This window comes from Choloepus didactylus, chromosome 10, assembly GCF_015220235.1.
Source record: "Choloepus didactylus isolate mChoDid1 chromosome 10, mChoDid1.pri, whole genome shotgun sequence".
Lineage (NCBI taxonomy): Eukaryota > Metazoa > Chordata > Mammalia > Pilosa > Megalonychidae > Choloepus > Choloepus didactylus.
Window position 1 is genome coordinate 90,877,783 of NC_051316.1, and position 19,805 is coordinate 90,897,587.

The 19,805-nt window shown below is 53.1% G+C and overlaps 1 protein-coding gene across 1 annotated transcript; it reads right to left on the reverse strand.

Annotated features, from left to right (window-relative positions):
• Positions 1-5,059: 5,059 nt before the first annotated feature.
• Positions 5,060-18,491, reverse strand: PRDM12 (PR/SET domain 12). Its single transcript, XM_037850881.1, has 5 exons — positions 18,269-18,491; positions 16,243-16,433; positions 14,504-14,659; positions 6,799-6,910; positions 5,060-5,454 (listed from the first exon to the last, which is right to left on the reverse strand). Exons 1-5 carry the CDS (start codon positions 18,489-18,491, stop codon positions 5,060-5,062), a joined length of 1,077 nt encoding a protein of 358 aa, XP_037706809.1.
• Between the last annotated feature and the right edge of the window lie 1,314 nt (positions 18,492-19,805).

Here is a 19,805-nt window from a genome sequence, read left to right on the forward strand (position 1 = left end):
GTGCACTTTTGGCTCTCTCTGCACAGAATTCTCTTCTCCCAGGTCTTTATGTGGCTGGCCCCTTCTCCTCATTCAGTCTCAGCTCAAATATTACCTCCTCAAAGAAGCCTTACTTGGCCACCTTATCTGGAATAGCCCTCCAGTCCCTTTTTTTTTTAAACCACTTGAGCCTGTTTTATTTCTTGTTGCTGAATTTTCCAGTTTATTTATTTTGTTTGTTTATTGCAAGGGCCTCCACTAGAACATACATGCTCTAAGAACAGGTCTGTTCAAAGTATATCAGCACTTGGAACCATGCCAGGTACATAGAAGGCACCCATTTGTTGAAAAAATAAGATATATTTACAAAATAGATATTTCCTTGTTTGTTTGCTTATCTTCTGTGCCCCCCCCCACACACACACAGGATATGAGCTCCACAAATGCCCAAAAGATCTGCTTTGTTCACCACTGTATCCCCAGCCCCAAGAACTGTATACTTGACACATAGGAGGTCCTCAAGATATACTTCTTGAGTGAATGAATGAACTTATTCAGCAAGCATTTGCTGAGCACACACTGTGCGGCAAGCATGGCACCAGGTGCTGCCGGGGTTACAGAGATGGATCATTGCTGCCCCAGCTCTCAAGATGCTCAGGAGTTCAGAGCTAGGGATGTGGTTAGGGAACAGAAAAACCTTCCCGACAGAGTGAATGAGCCTTAACGTGAGGGAACCATTGACCCTGGTGAGCTGGGGTGGGAAGACAAGTAAACTTCAAGCAAAGGAAACAGATGAGGAAAACATGAAAAATGTGAAAACAGAGGCAGCAGAGATCTTGGCACAATCCTAATCTACCCATTGGCTTCACCTCATGTTCCATTAAAATGATAAAAGTAACAGGATAAATGTTCTAATCAGAATTATGTACAAAGATCTCTGCACAAAGAGGCTCACCACAGTATTGCTTCTCCTAAAAACATTAGAAGCAGACTTAATGTTTATGGAAGTTTAAACATGTCCATGAGTTTTTTGACATGTCTTCAATCAGGAATTCGGATCCATGCCTCCTCCTCCTGCGTCTGGGCAAGTTTGTGACAGCTTTCACCGATAGTGTGTGTCAGAAGTGACACTATGTGACTTCCAAGGGCTAGATCAGAATAGAGCATGCAACTTCTACCTGGCTCTCTTGGAACACTTGCCTGTGGAGCCCTAAGCCAACATGGAAGAAGTCCAACTTCTATGAGACGGCCATGATGTGAGAAAGCCCAGGTTACTCAGAAAAGACCTATGTAAGTGCTCTGGTCAATAGCCCCAGCGAAGGTCTCAGACTGCAGCCAGCACCAGCTGCGAACTGCCAGGCATGTGAGTGAAGATGCCTCCAGACGGTTCTAGCCCCCCGCTGTCAAGTCTCCCCCAGTTGTCAAATCATCCCAGCTAAGGTCCAAAACATCATGGAAACAAAGCATCTTCTCTGTGTCCCGCCCAAATTCCTGACCCACATAATTCCACAAGCATTATAAAATGGGTACTTTACACCACTAAGTTTGGTGTGGTAGAAACCAAAACAGTAGATGATCACCTGTGTAAAATATGAAATACCATGTGGTTATTTATTTAAAATCAGATTTAAGAAGGATATAATATGACATGGGGAAATGACTTGTCCAAGGTCATGCAGGTAGTGAGTGGCCAAATTGGGATTCAAATCCAAACAGGCTGATCTTTAGAGTCCACTCACTACTGGAGGTCCTTGTCCAGGCAATAAGGCAAATAAAGGAAATAAAGAACATCCAGATTGGAAATGAAGAAGTAAAACTGCTTTATTCACAGACAACATGATCATGTTCATAGAAAATCCTAAGAAAGTGAGTTTTGCAAGGTTGCAGCTTCCAAGATCAACATACAGTGCTGGGCTACACTGCATTCCGGATGGGTATTCAGGAAGTCCTTTACACTGAATCTGCAGGCTGAATAGGAGGTGGTATTGCCTGACGGCCACAAGCTTGGCTCCTGGAGTCAGTTGCCCACGGTGAAACCCTGCTCTGCCACTCACCTGCATGCCTCAGTTTTCTCATACTTCAAATGGACATAAAAAGAAGCATCGACCTCATAGGGTTGGGGGTAGGATTCTAGTATGGATGCATTTAAATCCCTAAACCCAGAGCTGGCCCACAGAAATTGCCATGGCTGTGTTTGCACACTTTTGTCCAAGGGGTGCACACTCGGGAAAGGGGCCAAGGCCTCTGCTTGAGATATAAGCAAGGTAATAGGTTAGGCTTTTAGCATCAGTCCTCCCACTGTGAGCAAGTTCCTCAGGAGCCGTGTATGTTCATTCTTATATGCCCAGAGCCCAGCTCAGATCATGGCACACTTGAGCCAGCACACATCTCTAGAAGCAGGTCAGCTGACACACCAGAGGCACCTCTGTCTGCAATTATGACCCACTGCCATCAGGCAGGTTGTGAAGCCTGGGTGGGAACCTGTGGTCTGTTATCTGGGACTTAACAGAACAGAATTACCTAGGGAGAGAGATTTAGAATTTTCATCAAGGGCCCCACCCACTTCTCTAAAGTCTGACTCCTGCAGGCTCTTCTTTGGGAAGCCAACATTTTACCTTACTTGAGGCGTTACTCTCTGGGAGGCACAATGTATGAGCTAGGAGCGTGTTTAATTCCACTTCACCCATCAGCATCCAGAGGGAAGGGAACTCAGGACAGCTATGCTTTGGTCGTTGGAACAAGAGGTCTGGTAAATGTATGCCCGTCCTGGCCTGGGTGGAAGGTAATGCCAGGGACCACAGGAAGTATGGAAGCCTATTGGTGAAGGGTCAAAGGAGAGGCAAGGTTTGTGATGAGAGACAGGCAGGGTGTCTTCAGTCACTGGCCCTAGGGAGGAAACTCCAGGTAGATCCTGCAAGTGAACACATCAAATGAACATCCTGCCTGTGCCCACCTCTGCCAGGGTATGAAATGAGCCCGAGAGAGCATGGGTATCTCTGGGAGTACAAGGGTGAAGCCCCAAATGGAGATGGTCTGTGTGTACAAGTGTGAATTCCTGAGTGTCTACAGATGTGTATGTGCACACACAAGTGCCTGGATGAGGTTGCACAGAGAGATGTACTGCAAGAAGCCTGGAAGCATGCCTGCCCAGTGGGCTGTAAAGGGGATGCCCTCATGGCTGGCAGGTATGGGGGCACAGGCATGAATTCACACTCCCCAGTGAGCACACCTGCTATTGGCCAGAAGGCTCTGGAGAGGAGAGGCTGGTCTGGACCTCAATGGACTGTGAAGCCCCTTTGCTCTACCTTGATGGCCTCGGTGCTCCTTGGTCTCCTTCAGCGAGGGTCTGGAGATGGGTACCTGAGCCTTTGGAGATGCTGAGGATTGGGAGGGCCCTTGGGGACCATCTTGATCCACCCCCACTCGCTGCTAGAACCCCTTCCAGTTGGCCACAAAAATGGGAAGAAAAAAAAATAAGTAAAGATTTGGGGGAAGTAACAAAAACTGATATTTGAGCACCAGCTGGAAACCAGGAGAAATCTACTGACTTCTTCTGAGATTTTTCCTTGCTTTGCACTGTGACCCATCCCTTTGGGAGCTGACACCTCAGTTGTGAGAAATGGAATTTTCCTTTATGGGTGGCACAATGGTGTCTTTCAAAACCAGTAAGTAGAACAACTCTTATGGAATCCGTCTCCAGCCTCTAGGCACTTACCATATTTCCTTTTTGTGAAGCCAAAAGTGTCAGTCGATTCAGATGCTAAGTGATAAATGTTCCAAGTAATTTTTATTTTAGAATACAAGAGAGGTACAAATGTATTTACAGTTGTACATATATAATCAAATAATATATCACAGTTTTGTAAATATCATTTTAGATAAATATTTACAAAGTTAAAGTGACACTTTTCTGGATGTAGAACACAGTTTGTTGAAAACTCTATACATTTTATGCTTTTCATTAATATTATTATAATTTCTTTACTTTACAAAACTCCCTACAGGAATTCTGGTAAAGGACTGCAAGATGAGAGAGGCGACACCAGAGGGCGCTCACAGCCGAAGTTTGGGGAAACGCGGGAAGCTGCAAAGTGGGCAGGAGGGGCGGAATCCCCTGGAATTGGGCACAGCTTGGAAATGCTTTCCGGGCAGGGAAGCCAGCCTCTCCTGGAGGATGGCAGTGCCAGTCTTGCCCTCCTCTTTCTGGAGCGTGGTTTAAACCAGCCTTGGGAGTGGGGTGGGGTGGGAATCTTCTCCTTCCCAAGCATGATGTCAAAACTGAAGCGGGGGGTGGGGTGGGGTGGGGAGTGAGGGTGGTATTGGTCCAACGTCCCCATTTTACAAATGGAGAAACTGAGGCCCAAAGAGGACGTGGCCTTGTCCAGAGTCCCACAAGTGTCCTTATGTTTTGCTTCCACTCTCAACCTGCCTGGCACACTGCAGGCAGGCAAGGAAGTATAGGTCTGTCAAGATCTCTTCTGACTGCCCCTGGGCCCCATCAGCCCCCAACCCTCAAGGTCGCTTCCTTGACTCCCGACACTGCAGGACACCTGTCCCAGGAGGCAGGTGGAGGAGATGATGGACGGCTTCCCTCTCACCGCCCCCCCCCCCCTCAGGGTACACATGAACACCAAGGGAGAAAGCAGGGAGCTTTCGGGGTCTTAGGTGGGGGCGCTCCTTTCCCCGGCTGAGGGCCCTTGGAGACTCAGTCGCCTTTCCTGACACAACGAGAGGGCTGCCAGCCTGGGCGGCCGACTCAGAAGGAAGAAGACTCCAGCTTGGGGCCGGGCGAGGAGACCCCGAAGAGGAGGCGGCCTCCCACAGGGTGAGAAGCGACACCAGCTGGGTGGCCTGGGAATGGGACGACACTCCTCAGTGTCCTCATCTGCAAAACGGGGCGAAGGGTGGGTGTCTGGGGTGTGTGTGTGTCATTTCTGTGGCACACCTACAGCGCGGGGACCCGCGGCGTCCAGCAAAAAGTCAAGTCGGAGGAGAAGGGAGCCACACCCCCTGGCGACCGCGTCGCGCCCCTCCGGGCAGAGAGACGCGGGCAAGTCGGAGACAGGCGCGGGCGCGGCGCTCACAGCACCATGGCGGGCAGGTGGTGCGCGGCGGCGGCGGCGAGCGCGGGTGCGTGCGGCGCGGGCAGTGCGGGCGAGTGCGCCTGCAGCGCGGCGCTGGGCGGCCGGTGGCGCGCGCTCTTCTGGTGGGCGCGCAGGCCAGCCAGCTGCGAGTAGGCGCTCTGGCACACCTGGCACTTGTAGGGGCGCTCGCCCGTGTGCAGGCGCACGTGGTTGCGCAGCGTGGACGACTGGCTGAAGCGACGGTTGCAGAAGCGGCACACGAAGGGCTTGTCCAGCGTGTGGATGCGCATGTGCGAGCGCAGGTTGCTGCGCGAGTTGAAGCCGCGGTGGCAGATGACGCAGCGCATGCGGCCCGCAGTGCCCGCGGCCGAGTCCGCCGGGTGGAAGTCCTCTGGCCGCGCGGGCGGGGCGCGGGGGGAAGGGGGAGGCAGGGGCCGGACCGAGGGGGCAGGCGGAGGGAGAGGAAGGAGGAGAGAGAGCAGCCCCATTAGAACAGGCGCCGCCGCGGGCCAGGCACCCCCATCAGCGCCCCCACTCCGCGCGCTCCCCTCCTAGAACCCAGATCCAGGGATGGTTGAGGGATGACTTGATTAGGGGGTGCTGGCAGAAGGAGGGAGTGGTAAGGAAGGATCCTGGTTTGGGGTCAAATAGGAGTTGGACTCCACCTTATCTTTGTGTGACCTCGGAGAAGTGACTTAGCATCTTCACTAAACCTGTTTTCTCATGTGTAAAATAGGAGCCAAGTACTACCTCATGGGACTTTGCATGATTACACGAGAAGATCATAAAAAGCTGAATCTATTGAGGGTTTGCTTTTCATGCCCTAGCCCATGTGTGGGAAGTGCCTGGGTCACAGTAGGCCCTCCGTAAAGGATAGCAATTAAAACACCCACCCACCCCCACAACCCTTTCATATTTTCATGCCATGACTATTTACTGAGAGCCTACTATGTACCTGGGACCTGCACCCATGAAGGTAAGAAGAGCATCACCCGGGTAAGTCTGTGGTGGGATGAGAGGAATTAGTGTTTGTATAATATTAGCTGCAGAACAAGTGCTGAGTAAACCATAGTTTACAAGCCTCAGGTTCATTCCTTGTTAAAATAAGGATAATCCAGTTTCACAAGGGTTTTGTGAGGACGCAGTGAGATGATGCCTGGTTTAGCCCAATAATTGGCACACAGTAGGTCTTGAGCAAAGATCTATCATGATGATTATCCCTCAACACACAGATAGGCACACTGCCCCCTCTTCATTCAAGGGTTTATACTGAGCACCTACTGTGTGCCAGATTCGGCACCAGAAACAGGTCAGTGATATGTACAGATTGTCAGAGCACTTAGAGGTCATCTCATCCAAAACCTTTCCTTTACAGATGGGGACACTGAGGCATGGAGACTTTTTTTTTTTTCCTCCAAGATCTCCCTGCAGAACAGCCCTTTGCTCCTCCTGCCATGCCCTGCTTCCCCTCTGGTGCCCCCAACGGCCACAAGACCGTCCATTCTGGTCAGGAAGCAGGAAGACTGCCTTCTACCCATGCACGGACCGTGGTGGAGGTCTCCAAAGGCATTGGCCTCCTTGGACCAATAGGCCCCATCTGCTCAATGCTGCCCGAGGTTGGAGCAGGGTCCCCGCAGATCCAGAGCCTCATAACCACACACATTCTCTCTCTCACCCTCCCTTGTTCCAACCTCTATGGGTCTTTTGTCATCAGGGCCTCTCAGGGAATACCTACCATGCTTGTTCTTTTTCTGCTCCTCCTCTAGCCCAGGCACACCGGGGATCCCCAGGAAGGTGTTGTGCGAGTTCCCATACCACACCAGCAACTCCTGGTCAGGAGGGATCATCTGTGGGGAGGGAGGCAAGAGGAGGTCAGGGATGCAGTGGCCAGAAGAGTGAAAGTCAGGAATCTCTGCCTGTCCCCTCACAGCCCAGAGGTGGCTGTCCTGGCTCCTGAAAGAGCCACACTTGGGTTCATTTCCACTGAGCCATCCCCAGTGAGCTGCACAAACACAGAAGGCCTTGGGATGCTGTAGCCCCTCTGCTCCCCTCTCTCTGCCCAGACCTCTCCATCTCTGTCCTTGCTCTGCTACAGGGTACTGAGCTCCCTCCCTGCCACCCCCAAACTTCCAAGCTGACAGCAACAGAATTGAAGGCTTGCAGCAAGCAGAAGTAACAGAAGATGGAAAGCTTGAAAACTTTTCATTTCCTACCAAGGGGAACCAGAGTCAGCCCTCAGGACTACAGGGCTGAGACAGATGTTTCCAAGGAGTGTGGGCTGTGGGGCACCCTATGGTATTTAGTTATACCCTGTCTGATAATGTTCTGGAAGCATCTCATCCAAAGAACCCACAAGGCAGTGAGTGCCCCATCACACATACTTCTCCACCAGTCACAGGGCTCTGCATGACTCCATGCACATGGCAGATGCTAAAAGAGAAATATTCTGATTCATGAATGTCTCCCACCTCTGGAAATATTGGGATATGTTCTAGGTCTATGACAGAGAACACTGCAAATGACAGGACTCGGCTGCTCTCTGGTGACCTGCCTGAGGGAAGAGACAAAGGCAGTTGCTAGGGAAGGTTTTGTAGTGACAATCCAGGGAGCCTGCAAAAGGCCCATTCCTGAGGCAGTGCTGACCCCAAATCCCACACACTCCAGGGCATCCTGAGGGGACTGCCAGGCCTGTGGTGAAAGCCAGTAACTCCTCCCAAGTGGGGAAACTTTAGGCCCTGGCCAGGCAGGGTAAATGAGAGAGGTGATGCTTTATCACCCTCTCCAGGCCTGGACCCCAGAAAAGCTGGCTTTGGCACCTGCCCCTGGGATCACACCCTGATCTGCCAGAGGGAACTGGACACCCCCAGGCCCTGCTCTGGTTTGTTTTGCTAGTGGGTCCTCTCTTAATTGAAGTGCAAAAGATCACACAGGATTCCAGCCAGAGGCATCTGAAATCACCCCAGAGTAGGAACTTCTCCTCAGCTTTCCTGGCCAGAGAGAAGTCCCCCTCCCCTTCTGTTTGGTTATGGCCTGCAGCCCCCCTGCCACACTCAGAATCCTGTCTGTTTGTCACACCTTCCTTCTTCTGAATGGGTCCTGGCCTGCTCAGAGCCAGGAAGACCCTTGGACCATTACAGCAAGCTCTGCTGCACCCTGAAAGGAGGAGGAAGTAAGTGGGGAGGAGAAGGGAGGTGTGAAAGGGCCCATGAGACACCCATCCTCCTAAGGCTCAATCTGGGGTCACCGCAGCACTTCCCAACTGAGTCCATGACCTTTGGGGCCTCACATCAAGCTCCAGGATCCGTGGGAAATGAGAAGCCAGGCAGAGGTACCATGCCAACCCAGACTGGCGTTTGAAAATGGAAAAACCAAGTGCAGTCCCTGAGCCCAAGGAAAAGTAGGCGGTGCCTCAAAGAAAGCAGGGAGACTCGAATCTGGCACTGCAGTGAGAGTCCTTGTCGTTTCTCCAGTCACCTATAGTCATGGCCACTATCTGGGGGGCCAGCAGGTCAGAGCTGGAGGCCCCTGCTGGAGAGGGGTCTTAGAAGACGGGTTTTGTGAACCTCTCAGAAAAGTGGGTGATGAACTAAAATATATACGAGAAATTCATTGTGAAGCAGGCCACCTACCTGAGATGGCACAGCTGGGACCTCCAACAGCAGCTCGCAGGGTGAACTTGGGCAAATCATTTCGCTTCTCTGAGCCTATCTCTTCAAATAAGGGGGTCAGGGAGCATGACCCCAAGGTCCCTCCAGCTCTAACTGAATATTAGTCCTCTGTAACACTGACCCAACCGCTGGCTTCAATTCTCAGATAGACCCAGACATTCATACACAACGGTTCTTCTGAAGCACCCAGGGCCATCTCAGACAGTCTGAATCCTCCCCTGCAGGGGACAGAACCGACAAGGATCCCAGCTCCAGCCCAGGCAGGTTGGGGCCCACTAGGATTCCCACTTACTGAGCGTGGGACCTTGGGCAAGTTGCCTCATGCTGCTAGGCCTCAGTTTTCTCAACTGTAAAACAGGAACAGTAGCATCATTCTTGCCTCACCGGGTGCTTGCTGGGGGTTCAGCAGCACCACACACATAAAGCTCTCTGCATGATCGATACGTGGTAGCACTTATTGTCTTCAGTTTTCCCAAACTCTCAGAGAAGCCGCAGCAATCTCTGGTGCATCCAAGCCCTGCAAATTCCCTGCAGAGCTCACAGTGTGGCACAGGGGCCTCTGGGCATGGTTAAAGCTCTGGCTGACTCAGAGTTTGTGTGTGTGTGTGTGTGTGTGTGTGTGTGTGTGTGTGTGTGTCCAACAGAGCATGGCCTGGGACCCACAGACCCTGAGGACCCAGCCACACACAAGTGCCACTGCTTCCTAGCTCCAGGTCCCCTGGGGAGAGAAGCCAGCTCCTCCAGGACAGATGTGGGATGGGAGCATCCACAAGCCACCAGCTGATGTGGCCCCTGAGTTACAACTTGACATCTAGACTCCAGGTCTGGGAATCGAGTATCTAAGTCAACACCAGTCTTATAATTTTAACTGACAAAACAATTATTATTATTAAGTATAAGGACGATGGTAATAATAATGAATGAGGATTGGAGCCAAGAATATCCAGGATTGCACAAATCCTGAATATTGTTATTCATCAAGGTTATTTGGAGTATTAATTTTTAAATAAGAGCCTCAGTCGTGACTATTTCAGTAAGGGTGAGTCATTTATTACTAACATTCTTAAGGTACTAAAACTAATTTTACTTATTTGAAAAACTAAAGCAGTGATGCAGACACATTTACAAAAATTTGTAAACATGTGAAGGAGTATATAATAAAAAATAACTCTCTCCTATTCTGGATGCCCAGCCACGGTCACCAGCTTTCTTGTGCATCTTTCCAAAGAAGGGTTTGACATTTTGAGACTATGTAAAAATGTTGACTTAAAATTCAGGGAGAGCAGCATGACAGAGCAGAGTGGCTTCCATTTTCTATGTGGTACATGATTTAAAAAAAATAATGAGAACATATTATTTTTACACACACATACAAACACAAAACTAAATTTTTTAAAAAGAAAATATATGAAGAACAACCTACTGGAATTGACAGTGAAACCTATCCCCAGACAGCCAGAAGCCACTGGGCTCTTGAGCCAGCACTTGGGAGGTCAACCTCACCTGCACAGAGGCCATGAGCCGCCGTCTCCAGGGGCCAGGACCCTCTTTGAGCCCTGGGAAGCCAGCGGCAGCCCCTAGCCTTGACCTCTGCTCTCTCCCTGCTCCCGGGGATTCCTCATCCCAAACACCTTTGTGATCAAGCCCAGGAAACCCCGGCACCGGCAGCTTCTTTCCTGAGATCATGGTACTATCCCCCAAAGGCTTCCAGGGCCCCACCAGCAGGGACCACTTCAGTGCAAAGAATAGCCACAATCCCCTACGCGTCCCCACGGCCCCCTCACCAGCTCTATTCCCTTGCAGCCCGCACTCAAACCTGCCCTAGCCGAGCCTGTCCACTGGGGTCTGGGAACCAGGACCAGCCGTTCATCCACTTCGCTGGGGGAGGCTCAGGACACACTGTGGACAAAGCAATACCCAAAGAAACCTCGTCCCATACCCATTAAATCCGCATCACTTAAACTCCAGGGGAATATCAGCATCTGAATCTTTTGGTGACAAATCACGCCATCTCTCAACTCTCATCTCAACCTTCCCCATCAGGCCAGGAGGTCTATCCTACCCCACTTCCTGAGTTTTCATAATAAGTTGAAAATGATGGGGCTCTTTTGTTTGTTTGTTTGTTTCTTTTCCAAATATAAATTCATGTCACGCTATCGAATGTGCTCCCACGAGGCCCTGACATCCCCCTCCCTCACACAGTGCAGAAGCCCTAGTCTAGAAGGATCTCAGTGTCATCTGGATGAACATCAATTTCCATCGCATCACAGATGTCCTGACACAATAATTAATAGAGTTTTACCAAATAGACATCGGCCAGGGGGCCACATGGCGAGATGATCAAGAGCTCTAGCTCTGGGGTCAGACAGGACTGGGTTCAAGACACTGCTCAGCAATCTCCCTGAACCTTAGTTTCATCATCGATAAAATGGGGATAGTAATAGAGAGTACCTCAAAGGGCTGAGAGGATTTTATTTTTAACTTGCAAAGTGTTTAGCATGGTGCATGGTAAATGCTCCACACTTGGTAGAATTCTTAATGATGCTTGTTAGGAATGACCAGAGAGCCTTAAATGTACCTACCGATGAGCAAAGTCAAAAGGCAAATGTCCTCATAAAGCCAAGAAAAGAGAGAGACAGGGCTATGGGGTTCTAGAATTAAAAAAAAAAAAAAAAAAAAAAAAAAGCTCAATTGCCTGAAATGAGAAGGAAAGTAGCAGGAAGAAAAAGCCCACATTTCAGGGCACAGCAATTTACCAAAGAATAGGGGGAGGAAAAACTCAGGGAATTTTCTTCCCAAAGACAAAGTTCAAAACTTTAATAAATTATTCCTAAATCCTTTACTTGTGCTGACTTTTGGAGTCAGATCCCTATCTGTTCTCTTTTTTGACCCAGCCCCCATCACCAGCAGAAAGACTTAATCAAAATTTAGTGTCCACCTGCTATGTGCCAGGCATGGTGCTGGGCACTTTCTAGAAATGTCACTTTAGGCACCTGAAGGTATGGCAAATTCTCCTGTGACTGAAGTTAGCGAGGACAGTACTCAAGGGATAAAAACAATAACACGCCAGCCAGATGCAAAACCTGCCTGGGGATTCTCCTCTGGCTAGCTTGGCTCTGAAACCCCATTTCCATCATCTCTGTTTGGAGGATTGCTGCTTTGTATTTGTGGAAAATTTTACAACAGCAATAGTATATGCCGATTATTGAATAAAGATGTTCTTTTTTATTTTTGGCAAATAAAGGGTTACAGTTACAAAATATAAATAGCAGTTCCGAGTGGCATAATGAAGAAGAAAACAGATCGCTGCAAAGGTCCGTTTCCTTAGCTAACTCACACACGAACACAGAACAAACAGCTGATATATTCCAGACACTTCCAGAGAGTAGCCTGGGTTAGCAGCAATATCTTCTGGTGATGTCCAGAAGAGCTGCTTGAGCGCCAAGCCCTGGCTGTGCTGCGCGGGTAGTCAAATACACCCAGACACACCGTTTGTCCAGTATGTTCAATTTGACATTGTGACAAAACCCAAGGGGGTTGAGAAAATTGCCACCCACCAAGAAAAATAAGCCCAGCTTTGCTTATGAAAAGTAAAATGGATGATACTTGGGGTTTCCTTGTCTCTCCTCACTGTACTTGTTGTACAGTCCTTCTAATTCTGTAAAAAGCATTAATAGTCAAAACTGGTGATATTACATATAAATATATACACATACATAGGATACCATATACACACACACACACACACACACACACACACACACACGATTCTGATTCTCTTTGATCAGCTTAAAATCCTAATTAAATGTAGATGATTTTTTTTTTTAATTGTACGAACTCAGATCCATCCCCTGGAGATATTCTTCAGCCCCTTGCCCTCTGACTCTGAATTTCTGTATAAATGTCTGTAAATATCTTCTGACTCTGTTCCACTTTCAGCTGGTGTGATGTTTACAGCACGATGAAACTCAGGCCCCCATGTCTGCCCAAACTGGGAGCCCTCTTACTAAGAGGCTGTAGGCATCCCTGGTCTGTCTCTTGTACGATTGTGTCCATATGGAAGGATGGGATGAGCGTGTGTCCTTTAGTTCATCTGTATCAGGTTGGCTGGGCAGGAGTGTGGAAATGTGAGTATGTGTGTGTGTGTGAGGGTGAAAGAGGTGTGAGGATCTGTGAGGGAGTTCTCGGCTAGAAACAGGGTTCAGCCACACCCGAAGCCGATTCCAGGATATCTGGTGAGGGACCCTTGGTCCCACAGGGTGGCAGCCTGGCAGATGGTCACGGGGACCCTCTGACCTGGACCTGGGCCACTTTCCATCCTGTGCTCACTGCCTCACTAGCCATCCACCCTCACTTTAAACCCAGTGGAAGAGCTACCTCACTTCACCTTACTCTCCTCTCCTGGTCCTCCCAGCACCACCACTCGGCTGGTACCCACTCCACGGCCTCACCAAGGCCCAGAAAAAGGTCTTTCTGCTGCCTTCTCTGGAGATTCCCTGAGGCCTGGGTGTTCAGGGACAACCAGATTGCAGTTCCAGAAGCTGCTGGGCCCTAGTGGTCCTGGGGACCTCAAAGGGAGTGTGAGGCTCTGAGTCCCACGGAGAAAATGAAGCGTGGACTAAGGCAAGCCATTCTCTGGCCCTGGGAGTGACTCCTCCAGACCACCCCCAAAACTCAACCAAGGCTCAGCTCCATTCCAAGGGACACCATCCTCCTCCTCAAGGGGGACCAGAGACATGAGGTCCAGAAAAGCGTGGTAGGAGGAGCCCCCTGCTACCAACCCACCATGAGGAGTCCACGGCAGCTTCCCAGCTCCTGGGCCAGATACTGAGCCAAATGACCCATTTTCTGCCCAGGAACAGTGTCCAGATTCATGTAGCGTGGGCCGCCTCGGCTACCATGGTTCTGCTGACTTCACCATCAGCCACTCCCCATACACCTCGAGCTTTTCTGCTTCTGACCAAGCATTTCCCTTGCCAGGAACACTTGCCTCTCCCACCCTGCTCTCTTCTGGCCACCTGAACCTTCCCACACTCTGGGCCTGACTTAGCCTGCAGCTCCTTCGGAAGCCCTCCCACCCACCCTGCATCTCCGCGGGAAATGATCTTTATCTGTCTGCAATCTCACCCTTTCTCTCCTCTGAGAAGGCTCACATAGCTCAGATGTTAGCGTAAACTGGCTCCCAAATGTACTGTAAGTGCTCCTGAGTCTGCCTGCCACCAAGGGAGCCCAGTTTTCTTGTCTGTAAACTGCAGATGATTGCAGAATCCTCCCTTGTAGGAGGGCAGGAGGATTAAATATGATAATGCATGTACGGCATTCAGGAAGAGTCTGACACAGTGAGCAATCAGTAGGTGACGGCTGTGACTAGAGTCATTATCTACACGTCATAGGTGCCCCACGCATGCAGAATGAGGGACAACACACAGTTAAAATGCTGCAGACAGTTTTCTCCTTCCCATTCAACTGCTTTCCCTAGGCTTCCTTCCCACTTTTTGCTTTCTGTATTTCTATAAGCTCTGAACCCCAGGACACTCTTAGCAGACATCCAGGGACCTCACTGTTGAGGTGCTTATGACACTCACAGTGGCAAAAATTCTGTCCTTTCTGATCTGCAATGGAAAGCTGACCCACTGAAGCCACACTCCTAGAGACCATGATGCATGCGCTTCACCCCACAGCCTGGGCAGGGCCAGCTGGGCCAGTGTCCACTGCAGTCCCCAGACAAAGCTGCCCTGCAGCAGCCCCCACCCCCAGCTGCCATAAACTCACCTCGATGGCCTTATAGAAGATGCTGGTGCCGATCTGGACCACCTCCAGGTTCTGTTCCTGCTCGTTGCGTGCACACTTGATGTAGGTCATCCAGCTCCGGTGGTCCTCCTGGCTGGCATCAATGAAGTAGCGCACTGTGCCATCCTCATTGAACACCTGGGCACAGGCAGAGCAGGGACCAGGTGAGGCAGGCCACATGTGTCACCTTTGGCCAGGGCTGGACCCATGCCAGGCACATCCACAGATTTTCTCTCCATCTTCAGCAGCCCCAAGAAGTGACTATACATAGGTAATACCCTTTCCATTTTCCAGCAGAGAAAAGGGAGGCTCATGGCAGTGAGGTGACTTCCCTGAGGCCAGTCAGCTAGACGTGGCCAACAGTGAATCAGTCCCTGGAGAGCCACGAGCTGACCATGGCATGCCCCTGCTGCCATGTCCTCCAAACCCCCAGAAGAAAAGGGTTTCCAAGAATCACTGACTGGACAAAGTAGCCTCCAGTTATCTCTCCCAGAGGTAATCCCCATGGTGATGTGTGGGTAGCACTGGCCAGGACCTCAAAAGAGGACATGGGAGACTGGAGAGAGAAGGCTGGCTCACCGTGACACCTTGGCCTGGACCATCTTCTCAGGGTCAAACCTCAGCCTCTCTGTGGGAGCTGCCTAGAGCACGCAGAGGCCAAACTGAACCCCAACTTCCTGACCTGGCATCAACCAGAAGAAGGCAACATCTGGCCCAGCCTCCCAGGGAGGAGAAGGTGAAGTTGGGAGACCTCTGGATGGGTCCCGCTGACCTTTCCTTCTGCTCCCATGCCTTGCTGCAGGGTTTGTTACACTGGGTTCCTCTGGGGTCTGACAGGTGGGAGCAGATGGGGCAATGTGATTAGGGAGAAGCAAGCAGGTACACCTGCATAGCCTCCATAGGTTCCAAGCACTGCAGAGTGAGAGCCACCGGAGGAGGAAGGGGGCAGGAATGGGTTTGTTCTGAGTGATCCTCCCTGGCATCCACAGTTAGGGCGAGGTCAAGAGGCCTGGTATGGAAACATCTCTGAGCCTCAGTTTTCTTCTGTTTAATGGGGATCAATGCAGTATTACTCAAAGGCTTATTGAAATGGTCAGTGGAGTGCAGGCAGGGACTCAGAAAAGTGACAATGCCAGTTCAGCAATGATCATTTTCAGCATCATTATCCTGTCTGTGGTTGGGAAGCAGATTCCCCAGAAGCACAGACCTACCCATTTTCCATTCCAACTCCTTCAGCCCACTTTCCTCAACCCAGGGTGGGCTTTCAGGGGCTTCCCTCCGTGCTCCCAGAAGCCAGGGAGAAAACGTGCGTATCTGGGAGTTCTCTCTGCTGGGGGCTTCCCAGTTCGAGTTGGAAGCCTGGGCAAGCCATGCTCACCGCCTTTCTGGGTTTCAGGGTTCTCATCTGTGGAGTGGGGCCAACACTAGTCGTGCTTGCAAAGGTTGGCAAGTTGGTCAGTTTTTCCGAACTGACCAAGGTTGCAGCACAGATTGTGTAAGTCTTGGGAGAAGGGGAATAGGGAAGGAGTCGTTAATTCCAAGTTCGGTGAGTTTCGGGCATCTGGCAGCGCCGGGTCCTGCCTTCCGCCGTCGGGCCGCAAGCTTGCGCAGCTCCCCGCAAGGACAGAAGCGGCGGTGGAGGGACGCCGGGGTCGCCCTCGCGGCCCGCGACCCGGCTTCTCTCTGGCACCCCGCGCCCCTCTCTCCCAGCCCGCGCGTACCTCCCACATAAGGTTGTTGTTCTTGCAGATGTCCACATGCTCCGGGGCGATGACGCGGCCTGTGAAGGGGCCCATCTCGGTGCCCGCCTTGATCCACGTCTTAGAGAAGATGCCGAGGCCCTCGCCGGGGATGGAACTCTGCGCGATGATCACCTCGGCCGGAAGCACCAGGCTGGACAGCTTCTGCACCTCTGCGGCCGCGGAGCACAGCGGGAAGACAGGGTCAGAGCTGGAGGCAGTGGAAAGCGGGAAAGCGCAGCCCTTCCCCGCCCGAGACTCTGTCCGGGTCCTGCCCATCCCGGCTCACTCCAAAGCAGCCCCAACTCCGGAGAAGATGCTCTGGTATGTGTGTGTGTGGCGGGGAAGAGGGGGGAGGCTCAGCGATAGGGGTTTCTTCTGTTTGTAACCCGGGGACCATCTGTGTTGTCGAAAGCGAGGGATGCGTTGGAGCTCATTTCTAGGAGGGTTGTTTTTTTTTTTTTTAAGTATGTCTATGAATTCTCAAAGCATCCACAACCCACCCCCAACACCACCGAAAAGTTTAAGAACCATTGAACCGGTCTCAGCGCATAGTTTTACAGACAGGGAAAATGAGGCTGGGTCCCACGAGGAGGTGACGACCGACACAGGCCTCATCCGCCCAGCCGGGTTCTGGGCGCTTCCGCGCGTCACCCGGCGCCCACTACTGGCTGAGGATCGGGGACGAGGCCTAGAGCTCCGGCTCCTCTCTGGGTGCTGGGAGGCCCCGCGCCTGGGGCTCGCTGGCAGCGCCGCGGGCAGACCTCCGGCTGGGGAGCGGCGGAGGCACAAAAGAAATGCGGAGCCGGTGGGCCAGCCTCCGAGCTCGCTGTGTGACCCCGGGCATGTCCCGGCCCCTCTCTGCGCCCAGGCTCTGGGGTACCAGCGAGGGCGGCGCCCCGGCCCTGACGAGCCGTGGAATCGCCTCTCGGCGCCGGGAAGAGCCAGGGCGGCTTCCCCCGCCCCCCAGGAGCCCCCGCCCGGCCTCGGCAGCCGGGTGGGAGCGGCGAGGCGCACAGGGGAGGCCTCCATGTCTTACAAGGTTCCCCTCTAAGCTACCTGGGAAAATACCCGGCGGACCGGCCAGCTGAAAAGGGAGGGGGGGTTAAACGGTGTCCATTGCGGCGCGGCCGGCAATTTGTCACGCTGTTAAAGTGATCGCATTCACTCGGCTCCATTCGAAAGAAATTGCTAATTCTAAATTCATTAGCCCTGGAAGAATGCTGTAGCAGTAAATTGTAGCTCAATGCGGAGGGGACTTGTTTAAAAGGGGCCGAGGAATTCCCCTTACAAAAAGGGGAGATTAGATGGTTGACATAGCGTGAATGGAAGTGGAATTAGTCTTCACGGTAAATTAAGAGAGGAACAGAAATCGTAAAGGGGGAAGAGAGGGCGACGCGCAGAGATGCCAGCGCCGGGGAAAGATATTGTTTGCGGGTTGATGAATGAGGAATAAGAACTTGAGACATCTTAAAGAAAAGAAACTTTTCTCGCTCTCTCTTTTTCTCCCTCGCTCTTTCCGCGGCTTTTTCTCCCCGCCCGCCCGCCCTCCTCCCCTCCTCAGCCCCCGCTGCCTTTTAAAGTTCTTGGTTTAAGTGGGAACTTTCGCGGGTCAAGCCCAAGTTAACTAAATGAATTTAAAACCCCTTCTTTTTGAGTCAACTGCTATTACACGCCTAGTAAGGCTTTAAATGCCGGGAACCCGCCGGCTTAAAGAGGGGAGGGGAGTGGTGGGCAGGGGGGTCTCGGGGGGAGGGGGCGGCAGGGCCGGGCGGCCTGGACGCCTGGATTCCTTCTCTGAGCTGCTCAGAGTGCGGAGCTGCCCCCACCGCACGCCCGGGTTTGGCTGCTTTCTCCCTGGTTCGGCCTATGGGAAACTGAGGCGCGCCGAGATTTGGGAGAGCTTGGGTTGGGGAGAGCGGCCGCGAGGCCCGTGTCCGGGCGGGGTCCCAGGATCCGGGACCGTCGAAAGGAGAGGAACCGGGTGGGCCCCGACGGCGCGACTCACCGCCGGAGAAGGACTGCGCCAGGACCTCGGCGGTGAAGGCCGTCTTGGGGCTGGCGTGGTGGCTCTTGTCCTCGAAGAGCTGCTCGCCCAGCACGTTGCGCCAGCGGCCGTACAGGAAGCTGTGCAGGATGTCGGAGGTGATGACCTCGGCTAACGCCAGCCCCGGCGCCTTCAGCCCGGTCTTGAGCACCAGGGCCTCAGCCGGGAGCACGGAGCCCATCATGGGCGGCCCGGAGCTCGCCGGCGCCTGGGGACTGACCGGCTGGCGGGCGCGCCGACTCGGCGATGTGGCAGGCAAGAGGGGAGCAGAGGAGCGGTGAGGAGAAGGCTGCCAGGGAGGAGAAGGTAGAGGAGGAGGGAGAGGAGGAGGAGGAGGAGGGGTAGGAGGAGGACGCAGGAGGGAGCGGGAAGCGAGGGGGTGGCGAGGAGAAAAGTGAACCGGGGGAGAGAGGGAGAGAGAAATGGAGAAATCAGCAGAGGTGGCAGAGGCGGCGCGGAGGGCTAGACAGACGGGGGTGGAGGCGGAGGCGGGTGCGGGGGGTGCGGAGTGGGTGGTAGTAGAGAAACGGCTGCTAGGGGCTCTCGGACGCTCGCTTGCCTCTCGCACACCCGGCCGGGACGGTCTTCCCCTTGGCAAAATCTCAGCGCCTTTATAGGAGCCGCAGTGACCCTCCTAATTGGTTATTAATGACCCCCTGACGTCGGAGGACAGACTTGATGTACCCAGCCGGGCTCCAGGAGACTTAGCCGAGGGAGCGCGACGGGCGGGGACGCGCGGACAACTCCGCACCTTCCCCCTCCCTTTCTCCCCCCCTCCCCGGTCCTTCCTCCCCCCACCTCCTCGTCTCCCCGTGGGAAACGCCGGGAAGGGAGGGAGACTCAGCCCGCGGCGAGAGGATGGGATGGAGGCGAGGGCGAAGGCGAGGGCGAGCGAGGGGGGCGAGGTGGGGAAGGGATTCGGCGGGGCTCGCTTGGACTTCAGGGCCGGGACAGGAGGGGACGCCGGGCCTCTGCCCCCGCGGGCCCTGCTCTCACCTTCAATTCCAGGCCTGGCCCCACCCGGCCTAGCATTCACCTCCCCGTCCCTCCCCGGCCTGTCCCTGCATTCACTTCTGCTTGCGGGCCTGACTGGCCCCGCGCTTCCCTTCTGACCCGCCCTGCCCTTCCGCCGGGGCTCTTCTCCCCAGACTGCAGTAGTGCCGCGGAGCCTGCAGCTCCAAGCCCGTGCCTCGCTGACCTTCTGCGCAGACCGTACTGCCTTAGCCGGCGCTTCGCTTCAAACGGGCGCCGTCAACTGTCCCGCTCGCTGCGCGCAGCCGGGCGCGAAACCCAACCCGGGCTAAGAGGGCTGTCGCGGCTGGGCCGCAGTCGCCGTCGAGGCTAGGGTCGGGCCTGGGGCGGCTTTGCTGGAGGCCGAGTGCCAGGCTCTAGGGGGCTAGGTCGGGGGCCCAGGAAAAGAGGACCGGTATCCAAACTTGCTGCCAGTTGCTTAGAAAAGGTTTTCTCGAGAAACACACCCTTGGGGGATCGGGATCCC